At 45.2% G+C, this 25,637-nt stretch overlaps 2 protein-coding genes across 3 annotated transcripts in view; both read left to right on the top strand.

Moving 5' to 3' along the window:
- The first annotated feature begins 192 nt into the window (after positions 1-192).
- Positions 193-3,294, top strand: LOC126076490 (protein FAM227A-like). The gene is made up of 3 exons (XM_049884985.1): positions 193-197; positions 283-418; positions 2,891-3,294. Exons 1-3 carry the CDS (start codon positions 193-195, stop codon positions 3,173-3,175), a joined length of 426 nt encoding a protein of 141 aa, XP_049740942.1. The 3' UTR covers positions 3,176-3,294.
- FAM227A (family with sequence similarity 227 member A) overlaps positions 3,089-25,637 on the top strand; it is a 64,584-nt gene continuing 42,035 nt past the window's right edge. For both annotated transcript variants that reach the window (XM_049884441.1, XM_049884440.1), the window contains exons 1-6: positions 3,089-3,123; positions 5,046-5,147; positions 10,381-10,605; positions 11,414-11,537; positions 14,668-14,775; positions 18,617-18,696. In XM_049884441.1, the coding sequence (XP_049740398.1) occupies positions 5,103-5,147; positions 10,381-10,605; positions 11,414-11,537; positions 14,668-14,775; positions 18,617-18,696 (582 nt within the window). In that variant the 5' untranslated portion in view covers positions 3,089-3,123; positions 5,046-5,102. The remainder of the gene's footprint in view (positions 3,124-5,045; positions 5,148-10,380; positions 10,606-11,413; positions 11,538-14,667; positions 14,776-18,616; positions 18,697-25,637) is intronic.

Below are 25,637 nucleotides of genomic sequence, written 5' to 3'. Positions count from 1 at the left end.
ATTTTATAGGTGAGGAAAAGTGTATTGGGGTGGGGTGGAGTAACTTGCCTAAAGCCACGCAGCTTGTTTGGCGCAGGTCCTGGGTTCAAACCCAGCTCTGACTCCAAGGCCCATGTTGTGCCAACCCTCCTTGCTGCCTCTCTGGATCAAGCAGTATAATCCAATAAAGACTGGAATCTTAATAAGTCAGTAATGTAGTTGGGATCTAGTCAGACTAGTGGTCCGAGTGTCCTCCGGCAGCTCAGGCCTAATGAAAAATTTTTAGTTATAATGACCACACAGCAGTGAGCAGACCCTGCGGTTACTCACATCTTACTTCCTTCTCCGTTCTTCTGCAGACAAGATTGTCAAGAGTCAAATAAAGCTGCCCCGTGGAGGTTCAGAAAACAAGATTGCCAAGTCTTTCATTGGAAAGAGAGTAAGAGATCTCTTCCAGCATCTGTTTCTGACTGGTTTCTGCTGGGCATGAAAGACATTTTATTCCTGGGGATGGGATACTCGGCTGGAGATTGTGCGGGGGAATCACAGAGTTCCCTTTTTAAAGGATCTTCGTGTACTTTAATAACTCCAGAATTTCTCAAAAGGGCATCACTGACCTCAGCCTCAGAATGGGGTATGTTCCAGTAGTCATTTGTCTGTGGATCTTTAGAACTTGGTAGGTGTTTCCCCTTAGAAACCATGAGTTCAGAATCGGCTCACACAGAGCCACAGTGCTGCCCAGCCCGGGGGCCAGGTTCACTCAGTACTTTCCTAAGCAGCTTTTCCAAGTCACGCCCAGTGATGGAGACATCCGTCACTGCAGATGCTGCAGGTAGCTCAGAGTCAGGAGCAGTTAGATGGTTCGTCCGGTGTCATGGTCTGTTTTTGCCAGAGCCTGGCTTCCTGGGAGCCCAGGTCCTCAGCCTGCAGGGCCAGGCTCTCTCCTGCAGCAGGCTGGCCCCACCTGCCAGTCACGCAGTTACGATCTTCCTAAGCTTGCTTTCAGTTTTAAAGGGGAAATAAACTTGTCACCAGGTCTTATGTATTCAAACCTTTGAATGCAAGAGACTATGAAACAATATACTATCGTTATTCTTTTTTCACCTTTTAGTCTAGGAGATACCAAAACTACATAAAATCTAAGGGCTGAGAGTCTGTCTTGAAACTGTCATACTCATCCACTGATTGTGGCTGGGGACGTTTACATGTCCCGCCCAAGGTGGCACAGCTAGTAAGTGATGGAGCTGACGTCTGAATCCAGGTTGTCTGATTCGGAGTCCATGCAATTAATCACTGGAAATGATTCTTCTGTTGTCAACTGCCATAACCCAGCTAGAAAGTAATTCAGCATATCCAGGTGTTTCCTTTGGGTGCCTTTGGGTGATGGTAATTGGTTTCCTCTTTCTACTTTTCTGTATTTTTAGATTTTTATAGTCATATTTTAAAAAATAATTAATTTTTTAATAAATTTATTTTTTGTGGTTGAAAATATACATACATAGCAAAATCAATTCAGCATATTCGACATGTACAATTTGGTGACACTGATTACATTCTTCAAGCTGTACAACCATTCTCACCCTCCTTTTCCAAATCTTTCTTCTAACATTAACATAAACTCACTGTACCCTAAGCTTCCCGTCTAACCTTTTGAGTTGCTGCTGTCAGTTTGATTCCATACAGATAATTCTTTGAAAGAACACAATGCTCAAGGCAGAAAGTCTTTACTAATTAAGCTAAACTATTGTTTTGTTTAAAAAAGTATAGTCATATCTTTTTATTCTAAAATCAATTTAATGATATACATCAAGAACCATAAAGACGATCATAACTTTTGACCCAGTAATACCATTTTGAGAAATCCATACTAAATAAACCAAAAGAAGGACAAACTCTATGCTCCAAGTTGTTAATGGTGGTAATATCAACTGGAAGAAACAAAAGTTGCTTTATCAATTAAAAAATTGAAAAAAAAACTGTTGTTGTCGAGTCCGTTCTGACTCACAGCAATCCTATAGGACAGAAGAGAACTGCCCCATAGGGTTTCCAAGGTGCAGCTGGTGGATTCAAACTGCAGACCTTTTGGTTGGCAGCCATAGCTCTTACGCACTGAGCCACCATAAGTAAGCGAGTAGTTAAATTATAGCACATCTTAACAGGATATTACATTATTCTAAATGATAATTTTGAAGGCAGCGTAGCTACATGAAACATCTAAGGTTAAGTGGATAAAGCAGGATGTGAAATACATGTATATTTAGATTGAATTGCATCTACGGATTTGTATGTATTTGTTCAAAGACTGAGAGGGAAAATACAGTAAAACCTGCAAAAGCTGGCATCTATGAACTCTGTTGGAGAAGGAAAACTCAAATATTTTCCACTGTTAGAGAGTGCTAGGAAAGTGATAAGACTGCACCCTGTCAAAGACGGAAAATTTTCAAGACCCAGAAAAACAAGGCAGTCTCGTCAAGTTCCAGCTCTCGTGGGTTTCACTCTACAAGTTTGTAATAGAATCAGGTGTTTGGTCAAGTGCTGGGGCCATGATCGTCCTCTTATGTTCTAAACGTTCTGTTGTTGTCAGGTGCTGTCGAGTCAATTCTGACTCATAGCGACCCCATGTGACAGAGTAAAGCTGCTCGGTGGAAACCCTGTGGGGCAGTTCTACTCTGTTCTGTAGAGTCGTTGTGAGTCAGAATTGACTCGCCAGCAATGGATGTGGTTTGGTTTAATCTTCCACAGGAGCAAATTGCCAGGCCTTTCTCCTGTGGAGCTTCTGGGTGAATTTGAACTGGCAACCTTTTAAGATTGTTAAATTGTCTCCCTAATAAAAAGGGGAAGATACCTTATCGTTTGAAACGGTCAAAATGATGGAGCCCATTTTCAGATTCTTCTTCTTTGCTTCCCTTAGAAAACAGCAGATAAAAATCTGCTAGTGGAGCTGTACCAGTATCCTGAATTTAACAGCTCCAGGCCAAACGAGCTTCCGAATGGGGTGCAATTCTGTAACATGATAAGCAACGTGATCCGGGCTGAGAAGAACCCCCTTACTGGCAAGGCAAGCAAAGAGAAGAGACAGCAGAAATCTGCGAAGCGCCAGCTGTGGGCCGGGCTACAACCTGGCTTTACAGCAACCCGGGGCAGGTACCACCGTCCCAGTTTCATACCCGAAGAAACTGAGATTCAGAGCAATTGAGTCAAACTTCCCTGTGGCCACACGGCTTGCAAGGCACGGAGTTAAGATTAGAGCCCAAGCCTGGGTGCACTCTGCAATGTGTGCACTTTCCACCAGGGCAGTGGTTTGCAGGCTGTTCTGACTGAGTGTCCCGTTGTTGTTGTTGTTTTTGTTGTTAGGTGCCATAGAGTCGGCTCCAACTCCTAGTGGCCTTGTGTGCCACAGAAAGAAACATCGCCCAGCCCTGCCCCACCCTCCCCATCGTTGCTATGTCTGAGCTCACTGTTGCAGCCACTGCACCACTCCACCTTGTCGAGGGTCCCCCTCTTTTGGGCTGACCCTCAGCTTTACCAGGCCCTTCCGATCATTCACGGGTATTTATAGCTGCTGCTTCTCGTTTTGAGTTGTGCTGCATAAGCAGATGAAGGTCCAGAAAGCTTCACTCTGTCCCCATCATTAAAGTTGGCTCGACTTTGAGACAGCGTCTCTTCCCCAGTTGTATTTTGGGTGCCTTCCAACCTGAGGGGCTCATCTGGGAGAACTATATCAGGCAGTATTCTGTTGCGATCCATAAGGTTTTCATTGGCTAATTTTAAGAAGATTACCAGACTTTTTTTCCTTGCCTGTCTTAGTGTGGTAGCTCCACTGAAACCTGTCCACCGTGGGTGACCCTACTGGTATTTGTAATACCAGTATCATAGCTTTCAGCATCATAGCAACACACAGGCCACCACAGGTATAAGTAGGAATAAATAATGAATAACTAGCACAGTTTATCTAGTATTTCCTACGTGCCTGACACTATTCTAAGCCCTCTGCATGTATGATTTAATCATCACAGCAGTCCCTGAGGAAGGGACTATTTTCAGTGTCTCCATTTTCTGGATGAGGAATTTGAGCACTGAGAGGTTCATTAACTTTGCTCAGGGTCACACAGCTAATAGGTGAAAGGGCTAGATTTGAATCCAGGCAGTCTGGTACCGAAGTCTATGCTCTTAACCACTCTAGGGCACTGCCTCTCCAAAGAAGCTTGAGGAATGGTGACAAAGACAAAGCCGCTTGCTAGTGAGGGCTACATGCTTATCCATGCAGGGTGCCCCAGCTTCTCCAGGACCCCAGGGGGTGCCAGGGAGTCTTTCCCCTTGCATCCAGGGGGATGGTGAGAGCGAGATCTCTTCGTCTTCCTAGTGGTAAAAGGAGAAGCAGCCTGTGTGGTGTCTCTGGAACCAGGCTGCCTGCATTTGAACCTCCTAGCCAGTGGCAAGTTCATGATAATCACTCAGTGAATGTAACATCTTATTACCCTGGTAGTTTTAGAGTCTTAAAGTCTTAAGACTCCAAATCAGTCTTAGAAGAAGTAAAACTAGAATGCTCCTTAGAACCGAGGATGGTACGAGTTTGGGTTGCCTCCTTAGGACACACCATCAGGAAAGAACATTATCATTGTTAAATGACATAAGTTTGTTGATGTTAATTGGCTGTTAACTAAAGGGTAGGAGGTGAGAGGTAGAGGTAGCTGGCCTGGAGCAGCCGTACAGAATTATGGCTTCTGATCCTGGCCCTGCCACTTGCTGGCTGTATTACTTTGGGGAAGTTCCTTCATCCCTTTGGTCCTCAGTTTTCTCGTTTGTGAAATGGAGATAATACATGCGAGTATTGTGGGAGTTAGATGAGATTATGTAAAAGCTTAGGTTGTTTGTGTGTTTTAAGTGGATTCCACAGCATATTGACCCCAAAGATGGCTAGCAGGAAGATGGTATGAGTTACCAAGTCACGGGACACAGAAAGACAGGGTTTGAGGGCAGATGATTATGGGTCTGACTGGGGCTCCAGGTGAATTTTAGAGAATGAGCAATAACAACAATAATAATGTGAATTTTTTTTTTTTAAGTCTTTCTGTGCAGATAAAGAATTAGAGAAGTTTCTCTCTTCTCCTTCCCCACGAGCCATGTGGCTGGATAGCTTCTGGTGGGTCTTTCATGAAAGGTACCAGGTAAATGCAAATCTGATTTTCTCTCCATTGGTTAAGCTACGCTTCTACAGAACAAATTCCATCCTCTATAACGTGGGCTATAAGCCCTTCTGATCCCATGGACCACCGCAGCAACCTCATCTCCCACCCCGCTCCCTCCCCACCCTTGCCTCACCCGTGCACCCTGTGCTTGAGCCATTCCACAGTGTCCTGCAGCTCCTCCCATGTCCCATTCTCTCCTGGCCTCTACACTGCTGTACACACCGTCCTTTTGACCTTTCATCCCCACCCTATCCCTGTTCACCTTCAGAACTCAGGCCAGATGTCAGGCCCCCTCACTCCCCACTGGGGTATGGGTTCCCCTCCCCAGCCACCACCCTAGTCAGTCCCTGACCCCTCTAATGTGCTTTCACAGCCCACCCTTCTTGGATAACAACCACGACCCTCTGCACCTGCTGCTATAATGGTTGTCGTCATTGCCCCTTTCTCCAACTTGACTGTGAGCTTTTCAAGGCTAAGGGACCATTTCTTGTTCATTTTGTTTTTCTACCCTTGGTGTCTACCTCAGGTTCTCTTGTGAAAACTGCCATAATGTGCTCACTGACCCGTTCTATAAGGAAGTCAGGGTGATGGCATGCTGGGTGGAGTCAAGCTGAACCCGTTCTGCAGAACTGTGCAGTGCTTTCTTCATTCCCGGCTCTCTCTCATCAGCTTCTTCACTGTAACTCAGCCTTTCTTCTCCACGTAGGAGAATTTCTTCCTTGCCTAGGAACCACTGAGCTTCGTATTTAGATCTTCTGGAATCAAGCTGCCTTGTTTTCATTTTATTTGTGCATGACAACACTTGGATTATAATATCATACTTTCCCAGCAAATGTCTACCAAATCTCAGTTTTGGAAGAGACTTTAGAGATCTATTTTCTAGCTGTCTACCCAAGGGCCAATAGATATATTTTTTTATGACAGTTCCCCATCACCCACCTTTTTTCAGCTTTCTTTCCTAGCACAGATATTTATTAAATGCCCAGTGTATGTAATGGTTAAGAGCTTGGCTGCTAACCAAAAGGTTGGCAGTTTGAATCCACCAGCTGCTCTTTGAAAACTCTATGGGCAGTTCTACTCCGTCCTGTAGGGTCCATATGAGTCAGAATTGACTCGACAGCAACAGGTTTGATTTTTTTTTTTTGTATATGCCAGTAAGGCAGCTGTAATCAAGACACGCAAAGTCCTTGCTTTCATAGAACTGAGTAAATAAGATGATTTCTAATAGTGGAAAGAGCCTGGAACTAAGACTGGTTAGTGTGTGTCATGGATTGAATTGTGTCCCCCAAAAATATGTGTCAACTTGGTTAGGCCATGATTCCCAGTATTGTGTGGTTGTCCTCCGTTTTGTGATTGTAATTTTATGTTAAAGAGGATCAGGGTGGGATTGTAACACCCTTACTAAGGTCGCATCCCTGATCCAGTGTAAAGGTAGTTTCCCTTGGGTGTGGCCTGCACCTCCTTTTATTTTAGAAGAGATAAAAAGAAAAGGAAGTGGGCAGAAAGGGAGTGTCTTAGTCATCTAGTGCTCCTATAACAGAAATACCACAAGTGGATGGCTTTAACAAAGAGAAATTTATTCTCTCACAGCCTAGTATACTACGAGTCCAAATTCAGGGCGTCAGCTCCAGAAGGCTTTCTCTTTCTCTTTCGGTGCTGGAGCAGGGTCCTTGTCATCAGTCTTCCCTTGGTCTGGGAGCATCTCAGCACAGGAACTTCAGGTCCAAGGGACGCGCTCTGGTCCTGGCGCTGCTTTCTTGGTGGTATGAGGTTCCCCAGCTCTCTGCTTGCTTCTCTTTCCTTTTATCTCTTGAGAGGTAAAAGGTGGTGCAGGCCACACCCCAGGAAAACTCCCTTTACAGTGGATCAGGGATGTGACCTGGTAAGGGTGTTACAATCCCACCCTAATCCTCTTTAACATAAAATTACAATCACAAAACGGAGGACAAACACAGAACACTGGGAATCATGGCCTAACCAAGTTCATACACACATTTTTGGGGAGACATAATTCAACCCATGACGGGGGGGGACCTCATACCACCAAGAAAGCAGTGCCGGGAACAGAGCCCATCCTTTGGACCCAGGGTTCCTGTGTGGAGAAGCTCCTAGTTCAGGAAGATTGATGAGAAGGCCGACAGAGAGAGAGAAAACCTTCCTCTGGAGCCGATGCCCTGAATTTGGGCTTGTAGCCTACTGGACTGTGAGAGAATAAACCTCCCTGTGTTAAGGCCATCCACGTGTGGTATTTCTGTTGAAGCAGCACCAGATGACTAAGACAGTTTGGTGGTGAACGAGTGGGCAGCTTCTTTGAAACCTGAACAGAAGTGACCAGCCGTGTGAAAATCTTTGGGGAGAGCGTTCTAAGTAAGGGAAACAACAAGAGCAAAGGCCCTGAGGAGGGAAGGAGCTTAGCATTTTCAAGGAGCAGTTTAAGGAACTCCCTAGGGACTGCCAGTATGGGTAAAAAGGAGAGTGGAAGGTGAGGTAGACAGGTAGGCAGGTGCTGGAGGCTGACAGGTGGGCAGATGCTGGCCAGAGTGGGGAGCTGGGGTTTTAAGTTTGTGTGATAAGTAAGGGGCAAATCCTGTCTTTGTCGCCAGTTGCACAGTAAGAACAGCATGAATCCCGTCTTCAGAATGTGGATCGGATTGATCCAGCCTTTGTATTCCCACTTTTCCATCCTCATCACCAGCTGCCCCATGGCACTCTCTCTCTCTCTCTCTGACCCTAGCCACCCGAAGCCAAGTCAGAGCCCACAAGTTAAAAGGACACCGTCCTTCAGACTGCCAAATAGGCAGATGATACCAGCTGTAAGTTTGGGGAGTCCATATGATACCCCAACCTTCTGACCTGCTGGTCACAATTTTGGGGCTGGTTTCTCACTACCTGTTCAGGATACCAGCCACAAACTCAGGAGTTCACACTATACTCTTACTTTCTGACATCCTGGCTCCCACTGCCCCTTTGGGTTCAATAATTTGCTGGAACGACTCACAGAATTCACAGAGAGTGTATCATACTTAAGGAGCCCTTGGGGGTGCAGTGGCTAAAGCACTCAGCTGCTAACCAAAAGGTCAGCGGTTCGAACTCACTAGCCACTCCATGGGAGAAAGATGTGGCAGTTTGCTTCTATAAAGATTAAAAGCCTTGTTTTTGTATGAGAGACTGACTTGATTTGTAAACTTTTACTTTAAGCACAATAAAAAAAAAAAAAAAGATTACAGCCTTGGAAACCCTATGGGGCAATTCTACTCTGTCCTATAGGAGCACTATGAGTTGGAATCGACTCAATGGCAGTGGGATGTCATGTATACGACTACAGATTTATTATAACCAAAAGGGATGCCAATGAAGAGATGCATAGAGTGAGGTCTGAGAGGATTTCCAGCGTGAAGCTTCCATGTCCCCAGAGACACACAACCTTCCTGAGAACAGATGTTCTTGCCAACCAGGAGGGCCTCCCCAACAAGGAAGCTCTCAACCAGGAAGTTGATCTGAGCCTTAGGGTTCAGGGCTCTTATTGGCCTTCCACGGTTATGATAGATTACATGATACCCCCTGAGGCTACTCAACATTGGGTCCCCAGGTGAGCCCCCCACTCGTCAGCCTCAGGTGTGGTCTGGCTCTCAGGAACCCAGAACAAAGGCCAAATTGCCTTCTGTACCTCGCAGTATGAGAAACCATTGGAGGGTTTTTCCAAGTGATATAATCTAATTAACATTTTAAGAAGATGACTCTGACTGCTCTGGGCACCAGCAAAGACAGAGAGGACAGTTAGGGATTGACTCTTGGGGTCCAGCAGAGCAATGCTGGTGGCTTGGATTAGGGTGGCAGTAGTGGAGATAGCAGCTAAACCTTATATAGCACTCACTGTGTACGAAATTCTATTCCAAGTACTAAGATATTTCTGAATACATCAAATCTGCCACTAACCCCATGAAGTAGGTTCTATTTTGCAGATGGAAGAACATACAAAGGAGTAAAGTAACTTGCCCAAGGTCATAGAGTTGGGAATTGAACCCAGGCTGTCTGGCTCTGAAATCCATGCCCTCAAGTATCATGCTATGCTGGTCTGCCTCTTGCTCACTGTAGCCATCAGTTTGGGGATATAGCTTGGGGGTAGAGCCAACAGGACTTGATGACCCATGGGCTGTGGGGATAGGGAAGTGGAGTGCTCTAGGTTTTGGCCTGAGCACGCACTTCTTTCTCGGGAGCTTTGGGAGCTGGTCCATGTCAAGTGGCTGGTTAAGGGCAGGACTAAGAATAGAAAACACAGAATCTTATGACCCAGAGTCAGGGATCTTTCTTCAGCAATATTCTGCCTCTACGTACATTCTTTATAAACTCTATAAAACAAATGAGTATATTATTTCATAAAGCGTAAAAAGTTAAATATCTTTTTTTAATTGTGCTCTAAGTGAAAGTTTACAATTCAAGTCAATTTCTCATACAAAAACCTATACACGCATTGTTATTTGACCCTAGTTGCGCTCCCTACCATTTGACAGCACACTCCTCTCCACCGTGTATTTACCCAGTCCATTCAACGAGCTCCTGTCCCCCTCTGGCTTCTGGTCTCTCCTCCAGACAGGAGCTGCCCACATAGTCTCATGTGTCTGCCTGAGCTAAGAAGCACACTCCTCAGCAATATCATTTTATGTCTTATAGTCCAGTCTAATCTTTGTCTGAAGAGCTGGCTTCGGGAATGGTTTTAGTTTTGGGCTAACAGAGAGTCTGGGGGCCATGACCTCTGGGGTCCCTCCAGTCTAATTCAGACCATTAAGTCTGCTCTTTTTATTAGAATTTGAGGTCTGCATCCCCCTTTTCTCCTGCTTCATCAGGGATTCCCTGTTGTGTTCCCTGTCAGGGTGGCCAGGCATCATCTAGTTCTCCTGGTCTCGGTCTGATGGAGTCTCTGGTTTATGTAGCCCTTTCCTGTCTCTTGGGCTAGTATTTTCTTTGTGTCTTTGGTGTTCTTCATTCTTCTTTGCTCCAGGTGAGTTGAGACCAACTGATGCATCTTAGATTGCTGCTTGCTGGCTTTTAAGACCTCAGACACCACTCACCAAAGTGGGATGCAGAACTGAGTTTAAGTATCTTGAGAATAAAATTCCTAAAAATGAGAGAAATACCAGTTTAAGAACCCCAGCCCCTTGGCTGTTTCCACAAGGGACAGTAGTAACTCCTTTCCCATTTTTATTTCCGGTAGCCAAACAAGGAGATCCAGAAGAAGCTGTTTGACCGGATAGCCAGAAACTACGCCCGTCTTTTATTTAATGAGCCCAGGTCCCACTACGAAGAGGCTCTCTTAAAAGTGAGCATCAACCACTTTAGAAAAAGAAATCACATTAGACGTCTACTTGCTCTGGCACCAGTGGGTGTCCTTTCTAAAGAACAGCACCAACAGAAGCTCCTTTCCAAAAAGGAGGAGTTAGTAAGTTGTGATTTAAATGTACACTAATGTGAAATGCAGCCGTTCCAAAAAAATCAGGTAGATCTATATGTTACTGATTGAGAAAGATGTAATCATATCATTTGGATGGAAAAAAGCCATTTACTCAATTCTATGTTCACTCATCCCTCTTTTGAAAAAAATATAAATATATGTGTAAATGTATATGTATATATGTATCTGTGCCTACAAATAGAAAAAAATTTACCAAACTCTTAGCAATGGTTATCTCTGGGGAGATAGGTGGCCTCGTCAGGGAGAAATTGCTTCCCTTTAGAACAGGAAGCAGCATGGTGTTGGGTAAAGTTTGTCAGACAACAAATCGCTATTGAGTGCTTACTGTGTGCAAGGCACAGACCTAGAAAGAACAAAGATTTTGGAGTTAGATCAACTTGGGTTTTGAATCCCAAAAAACGGAATGGTAACTACGAAATAAGATAGCATTTGTAACGACCTGACACATACTAAACCAAAATATAAATAAATAAAACCAACCCTGTTGCCGTCGAGTTGATTCCAACTCACAGCAACCCTATAGGACAGAGTAGAACTGCACCATGCAGCTGGTGGATTCGAACTGCTGATCTTTCAGTTAGCAGCCAAGCTCTTAACCACTGAGCCACCAGAGCTCTTGGCACATAGTAGGCTTCCAATAATTGTTAGAATTGTCCCTTTGGTTGGTATTTTATAAGAAAGAAGAATCTTACCACAGATCCTTTCTGAGGTCAGGGGCTCTTTTCCTTGGTGTAGAAATATCAAAAACCTTGATTGAGCTCTGCTTGCCCCCCAGAGGTTGCCGAGCCTCCTGAGCAAAGGCTTGTACACCAGCTTCTGCTCCTGCTTCCCACAGTCCTTGTTCAACACACACGAGTTCAAGACCGACATCTGTAATACGATGAGCCTGTGGATTTCAGGTGAGAGGTGATTTCTTTCTACTGGGGAAAGCAATTCTGGAAACAAGTTTTCCAGCTGAGCCCGGGTACGTGATTGCCTTCATCAAAACAATCTTCCTTTTCTCTCCTTCACATTAAAGAAAGTGAAGTGTGTAGTAGAGCCCCAATTTTCTACTACTTCAGTTTTGAGACATTTCTTCCCAGTCCCCCTTTTGCACCCGGAGACATCTGCAGGGAGCCGGGGTCCTCTACTAACAAGATCTTGGTGTTTTAGCACAGCCTCCTCAGTTAACCATCTGGTGGGGTCTGATGGAACCAGAACCCAGGAACTCAAAAACAGTATGCTGCTTGGATAATCCCACCCTTCCACCTCCACGTGACCCCAGGTGGCCCAACTGTAGTCACTCCCCTCACTTGGTGCCAGCTTGACGTTTGTTTTTACTACTCCCTTCCAGTCACTGTCCCTGCATCCCCCTTCTCAAGTTATTAAAAGCTATGATTAAACGAACAACCCAATTAAAAAGTACACAAAAAACCTGGACAGATACCTCACCAAAGACATACAGATGGCAAATAAGCAAATGAAAAGATGCTTCGCCTCATATGTCATTAGGGAATTGCAAATTAAAACCACGGAGAGAGAGCACTACACACCGATGTGAATGGCTGAAATCTGAAACACTGACAACACGAAGTGCTGGCAAGGATGTGGAGCAAATAGGAACTCTCATTCATGGCTGCTGGAAACGCAAAATGGAACAGCCACTTTGGAAGCCAACTTGGCAGCTTCTTCCAAAGCTAAACACAGGCTAACCACACAATCCGACAGTCGCACTCCTAGGTATTTACTGAAACGTGTTGAAAACTTCTGTCCACACAAAAACCTGCACACAAATGCTTATTGCATGATGGCAAAAATTGGAAGCAACCAACACGTCCTTCAGTAAATGAATGGACACACGAACTATAATACATCTATATAAAAAACCATGCTCAATACACCAACTTATAGTGACCCTATAGGGCAAAGTAGAACTGTCCCATAGGGTTTCCAAGGAGCAGCTAGTGGATTCGAACTGCTCACCTTTTGGTTCGCAGCCAAGCTCTTAACCACTGCGCCACCAGGGCTCCGCATCTATACCAGGGAGTATTATTCAAGATAAAAAGAAATGATGAAAAGACATGGGGGGACCTTAAATGCATGCTGCTAAGTGAAAGAAGCCAGCTGGAAAGACTACATATTGTAGGATTCCAACTACATGACGTGGGATGGGGGGAATGGGGAGGGGAGAGGGATGAATAGGTGGAACACGGGATTTCTAGGGCAGTGTAACTATCCTGTGTGAGTCTGTAAGGGTGAGTACATGACATTATGCATTTGTCAGGACCCATAGAACCTGCCAAAACAATGAGTGAATGCTAATGTAAACTATAGATTTTAATTAATAAAAATGTATTATCTGCTCATCAGTTGTAACAAATGCACCACCCAATGTAAGATTTTAATCAGAGGAGAAACTTTGGACAAGGGGAGAGGGAGTATTTGGGAACTCTGTACTTTCTGCCCAATTTTTCAGTAAACCTAAAAGTGCTGTAAAAAATAAAGTCTGTTAACTTTTTTTTTAAGCTTCAGTTTGTTGAGAGGTTCCTGTGTACTAGGTGCTATGCTAAGTAAGTGCTTTTTACCCACCCCATCGTGGCAGGGGTCCCCAAGGCCACCCCCATGTTCAGAGAGTCACTGGAAGGACTCACAGGATGGAGCACACAGTTTTACTCACAGCTAAGATTTATTACCGTGATGTCATAAAGGTACACAGCTGGATCATAAGGGAAGAAGACAGGTGGGGGTCTGGAGGAATCCACGTGTGGGCTTCCTATGCTCTCTTCCTCCCGTGAGGAGCCACGCAGTGCACTCTTCCCCCAGCAACAAAAATCAGAAACATATGCATGATGCTTCTGCCTGGGGGAGCCCGTTAGAGATTCAGCGCCCAAGGTTTTTTTAGGGCCTGGTCACGTAAGCACCTTCTGTCTAGTGTGGACCCAAATTCAGGCTCCCAGAAGGAAAGCAGGTGTTCAGTATAAACCACATCATTTGTACACACAGCCTAGACAGAGTGAGCCACTCTTACCAGTTACAGGAAGTTTTATGTCAGTGGAGGGAACTGCTTCCCAGCCAAGGTTGCAGACACCAGCAAAGGCCAACCTTGTAAGCAGGCTTTTGTTAGGACAGCTGTCTCTGGCCTGCTGTAACTCTTTTCTGCACACCCACTTAATCCTCTTAATGTGCACTCCCTGCAGTGGAAGGAAGGGAAGGTTGGGAGGCTGAGGATCAAAGAAGCCCAATAGCCAACAAATGTGGGAGCAGGTATTAAAATCCAGGTAGTCTGACTCCAAAGGTAGGCCTGTGACCGCTATGTCATCCTGCCTCCTGTTCTGACTCTCTTCTCTTCCTCCTTTTTGTCCAAAGCAGAGCCCCCTTCCTCCAACTCATTCCTGTCTGTTTATTTTGCGCAAGGGAGCCAGCAGCTTTGCACAGCTGCTCATGCTTTTCAAGGAGGCCTTGGCCTTTTCCATCCTAAATAAAAGAACCGAGGGAGAAAGTAGCAAACCTCTAATGTCTGAGGGTCCAGATTCCAAAAAGCCAGAACCCCGAAACACATAATTTCCTTAAAGGAAGAATATTAACACCATCAGATATTCGGGGGAACCTATTGCAGGCACTTAGCTAAATGTGATAATACAGTCAAAAAACATTTATTAAGCATCTGTTTATTATGTACCATGTCCAATACCAAACCCTGGAGATAAAGAGGAAGAAGACCCAGCCCCTGCCTTCAGGGAGCTCAGAGTCCAGCAAGAGCAGAGAAGGTGGATAGGAAAATAAATAATTACAATGCCTTCACATTTGTATAGCACAGATAGGCAGGCAGGCATCATTATCCCCATTTTCCAGATGAAGACGCCAAAGCGCTTTATAGAGGAAGTGTCTTGCCCAAAGCCACAAGGCCAAGGTGGGGCAGAGCTAATACTGAAGCCCAATCCGACTAGGACCAGCAGGGGGCGTCTCAGAGGCCTCTGCGGTCCTCTGTCCTGTTTTTGCCTCTGTTCTCTTTTGTTTAAATATTCACTATCATTCTTGACCCCCCGTTAGGTATATATCCTTGCCCGCAGAGCTATAACGACTGGGACTACTCGGAACTGGACCCAGAGAGATTCCGGAGAGAAGAATTAATGTTACAGAGAAAAAGACTGATAAAGGGTAAGATACCAGTGTGGACTTCTGCCCCTTTTGCCCCCTGCTGCATCTAACCACTGTCTAATTGAGGCAGGGAAGGACCTTGTAGATAAGTCCTCAGGCCAGGTTCTCTCTCACCTACCCCAAACTAGCCACCAACATAACTGAAATGTAAATGTTTGTGACCTGTAGGTAGAGTCGGCACAACATAATTGTTAGGCTGTCGGGGGTGGAATTTTGTAATAGTGGGTGCCAGGTATTGGGTGTCTACCCTGTGCTAGGCACTGTGCTGGGCTCTTTAGCCTTTCTATTTAATCCTCACAACAACCAGCTGAAGAGCACATTCTTATTAAATCCACTTTACAGATGAGGGAACTAAAGTTCAGAGAAGATAAGCAACTTGCCCAAGGTGACTTGTTTATTTCGCTCAACAAGCACACAGTGAGTGCTGTGTGTCAGGCACTGTGCTGAACGCCAGGAGGCAAGCACAGCTCCCGCCTCGCAGGCAGCACAATTATACTACAGTGGATTGGGCACCGTGACAGGGGACACAGGGTGCTGAGGCAGTCCTGGGAAGGCACCCAATCTAGCCCTGAGAAGGCCGGGAAGTGACATTTAAGCTGAGTCTTGAAGGGTAGGTGTTTTAGGCAGTGACTAGAGGGAAGGATGTCTGTTTCAGCCAGAGGGAACAGCATGTGAGATGGGTAACCATCCCACAGATGTCTGAGCTAAGATTCAAACTCAGGACTGCAAAGCCACAAAGACACACTTGTGGGCTAGACAGGTGTTTTCACTAGCTGGGGGTAGTCTGCCCCTTTTTATGGGGTACCCACGAATGCAGCAAACCCCTTTAATGGCCAATAATCTAGGACTCAGGAGGCAGACAGCATCTGGCTAATGAAACCCCCTAGTGATATACAGGACACTTGGGAGATGGGAGTGAGGGGCTTATTTTTTTCTTAAATATAGTGAAAACAGTTCAAATTGTCAATGAGTCTGAACACATAGCTGTAAGTCTTATTGGCTAAAAAAATAATGCTAATGCATACTGATTTTTTTCCTCTGAGGCAGCCACTGTGTTTGAGGCCCTGTTATGTCTTTTATATCACTAGGTGATTTCATTAGCCAGATGCTGTATGTCCATTTTACAGACGAGGAATTGAGGTGTAGAAGCGTTAATATGCCCAAGGCTGCCTGGCACAGTTGAGGAGCCAGAATTTTGCCCAGACTACCTAATAAACCTCATGCTTTTGTCAGTCTTTGGCCTCTCTGACCAATTAAGCCATTCTTCTCCCTGAGTCTAATATGCTTGGGGAAACTAAGGACAGTCAGCAGGAAGGAAAGACACCCTAAGAGGCAGGAATGTCTCATGCTGGGGGGAGCATTTTCTCTCTGGAAGGGCCCTGGCAGAGCTGCTAGCTTGCTCTCCAGAAGGGCCTATGTTGGCTGGAAGGTTGGATGAGATGCCCCCAGGGTTCCCCCTCTGGAGGGTAGGAACCTATGTCATGAGGCAAGTATGAGCGAGGGTTGCGGAACTGTGAAGACGGACTATGAGGCCATAAGGGAGATGGAAGCTCATGGAAATCTGAGTGCAGAATCAGAGACAGTCAGGCCTGGGGGAATGAGAACTGGGTTGGGGTCCACATTCTCACAACTCTAAGCATCTAGCATCCAGCATTTGCAGATATTCCATTGAGAACTAGGAAGTCAAAAGGAGGAGCACGTCTGGGGGAAAAGGCCACAGGTTCAATGTAGACCTGACAAATTTGAGGTGATGATAAACATCTTGGTGGAGATGTCCACTACACCCTTGGCAATGCCGTAGGAGAGAGGTCAGGGCTGGGAATCTCAATTGGGAATTTATTCAAATAGATATGCTTGTTGGAATTATCTCTAGATGAGAATATCAAGGAGTCAGAGTGTCGAGGAGCACCTACCTTTAGGAGGTGGGAGAAGAAAGAGAAGCCAGGGAAGTGGGAGGAGTCCAGAGAACAGGGCCATGGCCAAGGGAGGCTTTAACAGTGGATGGACAGCAGTGCCAGCTGCTGTAGAGAGGACCTCAGAAGCAAGGCCTAGGAAGAAGCCATGGGATCTTGAAGTTAGGCCATTAGTTTTATATATGCTTGTGTGTATATGTGTGCGTATTTGTATACACACACAGAGCTTCAGCAAGGCGTAATTCACATACCATAAAATTCACCCCTTTAAAAGCGTACAATTTAGTTTTCTTTTTTTTTTTTTTCATGTGTTTACAAAGTTGTATGGAGTCCCTGGGTAGCACAAACAGCTAAGCACTCGACTACTAGCCGAAAGGCTGGCAGTTCAAACCCACCCAGACTCTGTTTCACAGTGACCCTATAGGACAGAGTAGAACTGCCCCGCAGGGTTTCCAAGGCTGTAAACCTTTATGGAAGCAGACTGCCATGTCTTTCTCCCATGGAGCTGCTGGTGGGCTCAAAACGCTGACCTTTTGGTTAGTGGCCAAGTGCATAACCACTGTGCCACCAGGGCTCTTCCAGCTCCTCCTTCATACAAGCAAACATAGCTTGGAGAATGGGGGAGGGGCTGTGACTTCAGCAGCCCAGCCCCTTGAGGCCTCTCCCCTCTCTTGGCTCCCTGGATGAGGAAGCAGGCTGTTGGCCTTCCTCTCTCTGCCCACAGCGTGGCAACCTTCTGCATGCTGAAGACCGTCTGCAGCCTTGCTGCTCAAAGTGTGGTCCATGGACCAGCATCATCAGCCTCACCCCAGATCAGCTGAATCAGACTTTGCAGTTTACCAAGATCCCCAAGTGGTCTGTTTGCACATTCCAGTGTGAGAAGCCCTGGTTGAGGGCACAAAGGAAGAGAAAACCTGGCAACCCTTGGGGAAGAGTATGGCTGCTGTTATTGCCTAGGAAGTATAATGTTGTTTTTGGGGTGGTGGTGGCAGGGAGTCGATTCTGACTCGTAGTGACCCTATAGGACAGAGTAGGACTACCCCATAAAGTTTCCAAGGCTCTAATGGGAGCTGCTGGTGGGTTTGAACCACCAACCTTTCAGTTAGCAGCCAAGCACTTAACCACTGTGCTACCAGGGCTCCTTAGGAAGTATAACAGCCGCTCCTTAGTCAGGGCAGACACCGTAGGCTTTTATATGCTGCTTTTCTAAGCATGCGCCTTTATTGACTCACTTAGTGTGCTGTCCTGGTAGTCACCCTGCGCTGAGTGGAAACAGCCTAACCCATGAATTATTTTTAAAATGTAATGACATTGTAATGAATATTAAATGTAATACCTTATGAGATTGGTAGATTGTTACTTTTAAGCATTTTATCTAACATTTATTCATTTCAGTTTTTCAGCGTTTTGAGTTTTTGTTTTTAAACCCCAAACTTTTTTTTTTTTTTCATGTGGGCCGAGCACAGGCCCTGTGCTGGGGCCCTGCTTACATTATGTCCTTGGCTGCTAATCAAAAGGTCAGCAGGTCAAGTCTACCAGCTGCTCCTTAGAGCAGTTCTACTCTGTCCGATAGGGTCGCTATGGGTCGGAATCTACTTGACGGCAATGGGTTTGGTTTGGTTTTTTCAGCCCTGTGAGGTAGCAAGTGTTCAGTCCCCTTTAACAGGAGCATGAGACTGGATCAGAGAGGTCAGCTCACTTGCCCAAGGGCTCTCGGCAGGTGGAGTCAAGATAGAGGCCCTGGTGTGCCTGAGGCTGGTCCTGCGCCTGCAGCTCTAGCTGTTGCTGGTGTCGCCCTGCATGGTGCAGGTGGTGGGAGGGGGACAGTCTCCACAATGGGAGCATTCCTCCAGGAAGCCTCCTGGTCTGCAGTCGTTGTCATACCTACAGTAAGAAGGAACTGAAGAACAGTCTTTTCTCTTCCCTAGGAAGGGAGTTTTCTTTGTTCATTCATAAAAGACTCTCCTGCCCGAAGACAGTCTGTGGCAAGAAGTTCTGCCGCACTCAGGTAAGTGAGGAGGTGCAAACACAGACCCCATAGAGCCCCGTGAACTCCAGAAATCCTGGGGTCTTCTGGAACTCAGTAACTTCCCGTCGCTTCCACACCTCTGCGCCTCCTTGCTGCCACCATCTTAGCCGCCCCATCAATGCTCACTGGCAGTGCTCCGATGTGCAGTGAGTGAGGGAGCACTAAGGGTGACGGAGAAATGCCCTGATGGGAGGAGAGGGGAGAGAAGCCAGCCTTTAATCGTAGGCTGCAGCACAAGGTGTTTTTATTATGTTTTTTTGTCAGTCAATCCTCGCTCTAAGCCTGAACCCTGGAAGGCATCCCTGACACCTACTTCCTCCTCTGCCCTGTTGATGTTACCTTCTGCCCACCTCCCATACCATCACTTCTCTCCATTCCACGCCCACCCGCCTGGTCTGAGCTCCTGTAACTACTGCAGGGGCTAACTGGTCTCCCCCTTCCTCTCTAGGACTCCTCCAGTCTTTTCAAAATGCAGATCAAATCACACCATCCCATCACCACCTGACCCTACCGTACTCCCTCCACCCTCAGCACCCCCTTCCCCAAATAAAAAAACACCTTCCAGAACGCACCCTGCTGCCTGGAGGACAGACTGACCTGCAGGCCCTGCCTTGTCTGGCCCAGGCCCAGTCTGCCTTCCCTGGCTGTCTGGGCTCCAGCCAGAGGGCCCTTCCTCCTTTCAGTTCCTTGCATGTTCCACACCCCATCCCCGTACATGGCCTCAGTGTCTGCCCCTCTTGCCCCAGGTAAGTTCCCCACCCCACTGCCATCCTCATTGTTAGAGGTTCTTCCCAATTCTGGCTTCAGAGAGGACACACTAATAGCTTGAAATCAGCCACACACTACAAATCACGATTTGTTTTTTCTGGAAAGCGGAAAAACATAAATGGGTGGGGTTTGGCAAAAAAATCCTGTCACCTCTCCTGTCATGGCCTCACCGGGTGAGGAATGCTTGATACCTAGCCCCTGGCATTGCAGTTCACCTGGATAACAGCAGTCGCCTTCCACCAGGGCTCCCGTCCTTGACTCTTGCCCCTCTGTCCCATCTCCACACGGCAGCCAGAGTGATCTTTTAATGTACACCAGATGCGGCTGTTCTCTGCTTAAAACTCCTAGTACCTTCTCCAGTGCACTTAGAATGAATCCACACTCCTTAACCTGACTTGAAATGGCCTGCAGTCCAGCCAGCACCTCTCTCCAGCCTCCTCGTATCCACTGTCTGCCTCGGTACCGGACATCAGCCCAGCAGCCTTTCTTCTGCCTCTTGGACACCCGAGCTTATGCCCTGCTGGGCCTCTGCCCTGGCTGTTGCCTTTGCCTGGAGTGTGTGCTTCTCAGAGTGCCCGAGGGAGTGGCCAGCTCTTTCTTGCCCTTCAGATCCCAGTTTCACCATCCACACCTTGGAGAGGCCATCCCTGACTCCCCAGCCACTGTCTATCATGCCACCTATTTTAATTCTTCTGTAGTCCTGTAGGGTCGCTTTGAGTCGGAATAGACTCAACAGCAACGGGTTTGGTTTTTTTTTTTTTTGGTTTATAGCCCTATAGTGTCTCTGAGCTGGAATCGGCTCGCCGGCAACGGGTTTTTTTTTTTTCTTTTAGTGCTTATCATCCCTAGGTGGTGCAAACGGTTAACATGCTCGGCTGCCAACTGAAAAGTTGGAGGTTCGAGTCTACCAAGCCGTACCTCAGAAGGAAGGCCTGGTGATCTGCTTCTGAAAACTCAGCTATCGTGATCCCTGTCAGAGCAGTTGGTGGTGGTAGCCGGGCATCGTCTAGTTGTGCTGGACTCAGTCTGGTGGAGGCTGTGATAGTTGTGGTCCTTTAGTCCTTTGGAGTAATCTTTCCCTTATGTCTTTAGTTTTCTTCATTCTCCCTTGCTTCAGATGGGGTGAGACCAGTGAATTATCTTAGGTGGCTGCTCACAAGCTTTTAAGACCCCAGACGCTACTCACCAAACTAGAATGTAGAAAATTTTCTTTATATGCTATGTTATGCCACTTGGGCTAGATGTTCCCTGAGACCATGATCCCCACATCCCTCAGCCCAGCAATGTGGTCCCTCAGGGAGTTTGGATGTGTCTATGGAGCTTCCATGACCTTGCCTTGGACAAGTTCTGCTGGCTTCCCCAGTATTGTGTACTGCCTTACCCTTCACCAAAGTTACCACTTATCTATTTAGTGTTTTTCCCTCCCACCCCTTCCCTCCCTTGTAACCATCAAAGATTACTTATTTTTGTGTGTAAACATTTGAGTATAAACCTATCAGTTTTTATAGTAGTGGTCTCATAAAATATTTGTCCTTTTGTGACTGACTTAGCATAATGCCCCTTAGATTCATCCATGTTGTGAGATGCTTTGCCAGTTCATCATTGTTCTTTATTGTTGCATAGTACTCCATTGTACATATGTAATATAGTTTACCCATTCATCCATTGATGGGCACCTAGGCTATGTCCGTCTTTTTGCAGTTGTGAAAATGCAGCAATGAACATGGGTGCGCATATGTCTATTTCATGTGAAGGCTCTTATTTCTCTGGGATATATTCCTAGGAGTGGGATTGCTGGATCATATGGTATTTCTATTTCTAGATTTTTAGGGAACCACCATATCATTTTCCAAAATGGCTATACCATTTTGCATTCCCACCAGCAGTGCATAAGAGTTCCAGTCTCCCCTCAGCCTCTCCAACGTTTGTTATTTTCTGTTTTTTTTTATTTCTTCCAGTATTGTTGGGGTGAGATGGTATCTCATTGTGGTTTTGATTTGCATTTCTCTAAAGGCTAGTGATCTCGATCATTTCCTCATGTGTCTGTTAGCTGCTTGAATGTCTTCTTTGGTGAAGTGTCTGTTCATATCCTTTGCCCATTGTTTAATTGGATTATTTGTCTTTTTGTTGTAGAGATGTTATATTTTCCTATAGATTTTAGAGATTGGATCTTTGTTCGATATGTCATAGTCAAAATTTTTTTTCCCCAGCCTGTAGGTTCTCTTTTTTCTCTTTTGGTGAAATCTTTTAATGAACATAAGTGTTTAATTTTTAGGCGATCCCAGGTGTCTGTTCACTTATTGCAACTCGAGGCTTGAATTTTTTCTTCAGTTCCTTCAGCTTGAGAAACACCGAGCGTGTTCTTCCCTTTTGGTTTTCCATCTCTAGCTCTTTGCACATGTCATTATAATACTTTACTTTTTCTTCTCGAGAAGCCCTTTGAAATCTTCTGTTCAGTTCTTTTACTTCATCAATTCTTCCTTTTACTTTAGCTGCTTAACATTTGAGAGCAAGTTTCAGAGTCTCATCTGACATCCATCTTGGTCTTTTCTTTCTTCCCTGCCTCTCCAATGACCTCTTGCTTTCTTCATGGATGATGTCCTTGATGTCATTCTACAACTCGTCTGATCTTTGGTCACAAGTGTTCAATGTGTCAAATCTATTCTTCAGATGGTCTCTAAATTCAGGTGGGATGTACTCAAGGTCATATTTTGGATCTCATGGACTTGCTCGGATTTTCTTCAGTTTCAGCTTGAACTTGCATATGAGCAATTGATGGTCTGTTCCACAGTTGGCCCCTGGCCTTGTTCTGACTGGTGATATTGAGCTTTTCCATTGTCTCTTTCCACAGATGTAGCCAATTTGATTTCTGTGTATTCCATCTGGCGAAGTCCATGTGTATAGCAGCCGTTTATGTTGGTGAAAGAAGGCATTTGCAATGAAGAAGTCATTGGTCTTGCAAAATTCTATCATTCGATTGTTTCTATCACCAAAGCCATATTTTCCAACTACCGATCCTTCTTTGTTTCCAGCTTTTGCATTCCAATCACCGGTAATTATCAATGCATCTTGATTGCATGTTCGATCAATTTCAGACTGCAGCAGCTGATAAAAATCTTCTATTTCTTCATCTTTGGCCCTAGTGGTTGGCGCATAAATTTGAATAATAGTCGTATTAACTGGTCTTCCTTGTAGGCGTATGGGTATTATCCTATCACTGACAGCATTGTACTTCAGGATAGATCTTGAAATGTTCTTTTTGACAATGAATGCAACACCATTCCTCTTCAAGTTGCCATCCCAGCATAGTAGACTATATGATTGTCCAATTCAAAATGGCCAAATACCAGTCCATTCCAGCTCACTAATACCTAGGATATCGATGTTTATGTGTTCCATTTCATTTTTGATGATTTCCAATTTTCCTAGATTCATACTTTGTACATTCCAGGTTCCAATTATTAATGGATGTTTGCAGCTGTTTCTTCTCATTTTGAGTCGTGACACATTAGCAAATGAAGGTCCCGAAAGCTTTACTCCATCCATGTCATTAAGGTCGACTCTACTTTGAGGAGGCAGCTCTTCACCAGTCGTCTTTCCAGTGCCTTCCAACCTGGGGGGCTCATCTTCCAGCACTATATCAGACAGCGTTCTGCTGCTATTCATAAGGTTTTCACTGGCTAGTGCTTTTCAGAAGTAGACTGCCAGGTCCTTCTTCCTAGTCTGTCCTAGTCTGGAAGCTCAGCTGAAACCTGTCCCCCATGGGTGACCCTGCTGGTATCTGAATACCGGTGCCATAGCTTCCAGCAACACAGCAACACGCAAGCACCCACGGTACGACAAACTGACAGACACGTGGGATTCTATGGGGAAAATATTAAATGACGCAGGAAGCATTAAGAACGATGGAAGGAATACACAGGGTCATTATACCAAAAAGAATTAGTCGATATTCAACCATTTCAAGAGGTGGCATATATGATCAGGAACCGATGGTACTGAAGGAAGAAGTCCAAGCTGCTCTGAAGGCTTTGGCGAAAAACAAGCCTCCAGGAATTGATGGAATGTCAATTGAGATATTTCAACAAACAGATGCAGCGCTGGAGGTGCTCACTTGTCTATGCCAAGAAATATGGAAGACAGCTTCCTGGCCAACTGACTGGAAAAGATCCATATTTATGCCTATTCCCAAAAAAGGTGATCCAACTGAATGTGGAAATTATAGAAAAATATCATTAATATTACACTCAAGCAAAATTTTGCTGAAGATCATTCAAAAGCAGCTGCAGCAGTGTATCGACAGGGAACTGCCAGAAATTCAGGCCGGTTTCAGAAGAGGATGTGGAACCAGGGATATAATTGCTGATGTCGGATGGATCCTGGCTGAAAGCAGAGAATAGCAGAAGGATGTTTACCTGTGTTTTATTGACTACAAAAAGGCATTTGACTGTGTGGATCATAACAAATTATGGATAACACTGTGAAGAATGGGAATTCCAGAACACTTAATTGTGCTCATGAGGAACCTTTACATAGATCAAGAGGCAGTTATTCAGACAGAACAAGGGGATACTGAGTGGGTGTGCGTCAGGGTTGTATCCTTTCACCGTACCTATTCAATCTGTATGCTGAGCAAATAATCCGAGAAGCTGGACTATATGAAGAAGAATGGGGCATCAGGATTGGAGAAAGACTCATTGACGACCTGCATTATGTAGATGACACAGCCTTGCTTACTGAAAGTGAAGAGGACTTGAACCACTTACTAATGAAGATCAAAGACCACAGCCTTCAGTATGGATTACACCTCAACATAAAGGAAACAAAAATCCTTACAATTAGGCCAATGAGCAACATCATGATAAACGGAGAAAAGATTGAAGTTGTCAAGGATTGCATTTTACTTGGATCACAATCAACACCCATGGAAGCAGCAGTCAAGAAATCAAAAGACACATTGCATTGGGTAAATATGCTGCAAAGGACATCTTTAAAGTGTTGAAGAGTGAAGATGTCACCTTGAAGACTAAGGTGCGCCTGACCCAAGCCATGGTATTTTCAATCGGATCATATGCATGTGAAAGCTGGACAATGAATAAGGAAGACCAAGGAAGAATTGACAGCTTTGAATTGTGGTGTTGGTGAAGAATATTGAATGTACCATGGACTGCCAAAAGAACGAACAAATCTGTCTTAGAACAAGTACAACCAGAATGCTTCTTAGGATGGCGAGACTGCGTCTTACATACTTTGGACATGTTGTCAGGAGGGATCAGTCCCTGGAGAAGGACATCGTGCTTGGCAGAGTACAGGGTCAGCGGAAAAGAGGATGACCCTCAACGAGGTGGATTGACACAGTGGCTGCAACGATGAGTTCAAGCATAACAACAATTGTGAGGATGGCTCGGGACCGGGCAGTGTTTTGTTCTGTTGTGCATAGGGTCGCTTTGAGTCGGAACCGACTCGACAGCACCTGACAACAACAACAACCCATTTATCTAGCTTATCTTCTGGTATTTGTGTATTGTTAGTTATGGTTTGTATTCTGTTAATGTCGTGTATTAGGGCCTCTAGCATTGACCCTATTTTTTCTTCTGTGATCTAAATGGTTTTATATTTAGGTCTTTGATCCATTTTGAATTAGTTTTGGTGTATGATGTGAGATATGGGTCCCGTTTCATTTTTTTGCAGATGGACATCCAGTTTTGCCAGCACCATTTGTTAAAAAGTCTGTCTTTTCCCCATTTGATGGACTTTGGGCCCTTGTTGGAGATCAGGTGAGTGTAGGTAGATGGATTTATATCTGGGACTCAATTCTGTTCAGTGTGTCTGTCATTGTACCAGTAAAAAAAACCAATTCAGTGCTAACAGGCTGTTTTGACTACTGTAGCTGTATAGTAGGTTCTGAGGTCAGGTAGTACAAGTCTTCCTACTTTATTCTTTTTCTTCAATAGTGCTTTACTTATCTGGGGCCTCTTCCCTTTCCAAATTAAGTTAATGATTAATTTTCCCATCTCTTTAAAGAATGCTGTTGGGATCTGGATCAGAATTGCATTGTATTTGTAGATTGCTTTGGGTAGAATTGACATTTTCACAATGTTAAGTCTACCTATCCATGAATGATGGTATATTTTTCCATTTATGTAGATCTC

Source organism: Elephas maximus, chromosome 4, assembly GCF_024166365.1.
Source record: "Elephas maximus indicus isolate mEleMax1 chromosome 4, mEleMax1 primary haplotype, whole genome shotgun sequence".
Classification (NCBI taxonomy): Eukaryota; Metazoa; Chordata; class Mammalia; order Proboscidea; family Elephantidae; genus Elephas; species Elephas maximus.
Note: the sequence above shows the minus strand (reverse complement) of the source record. Positions and strands in the feature narration are given on the sequence as shown.

Bases quoted from the DNA above. Each gene is read 5' to 3' on its own strand.
- LOC126076490 (XM_049884985.1), top strand. The intron at 419-2,890 runs GTAAGAGATCTC...TGCTTCCCTTAG, and splicing joins AGTCTTTCATTGGAAAGAGA to AAAACAGCAGATAAAAATCT.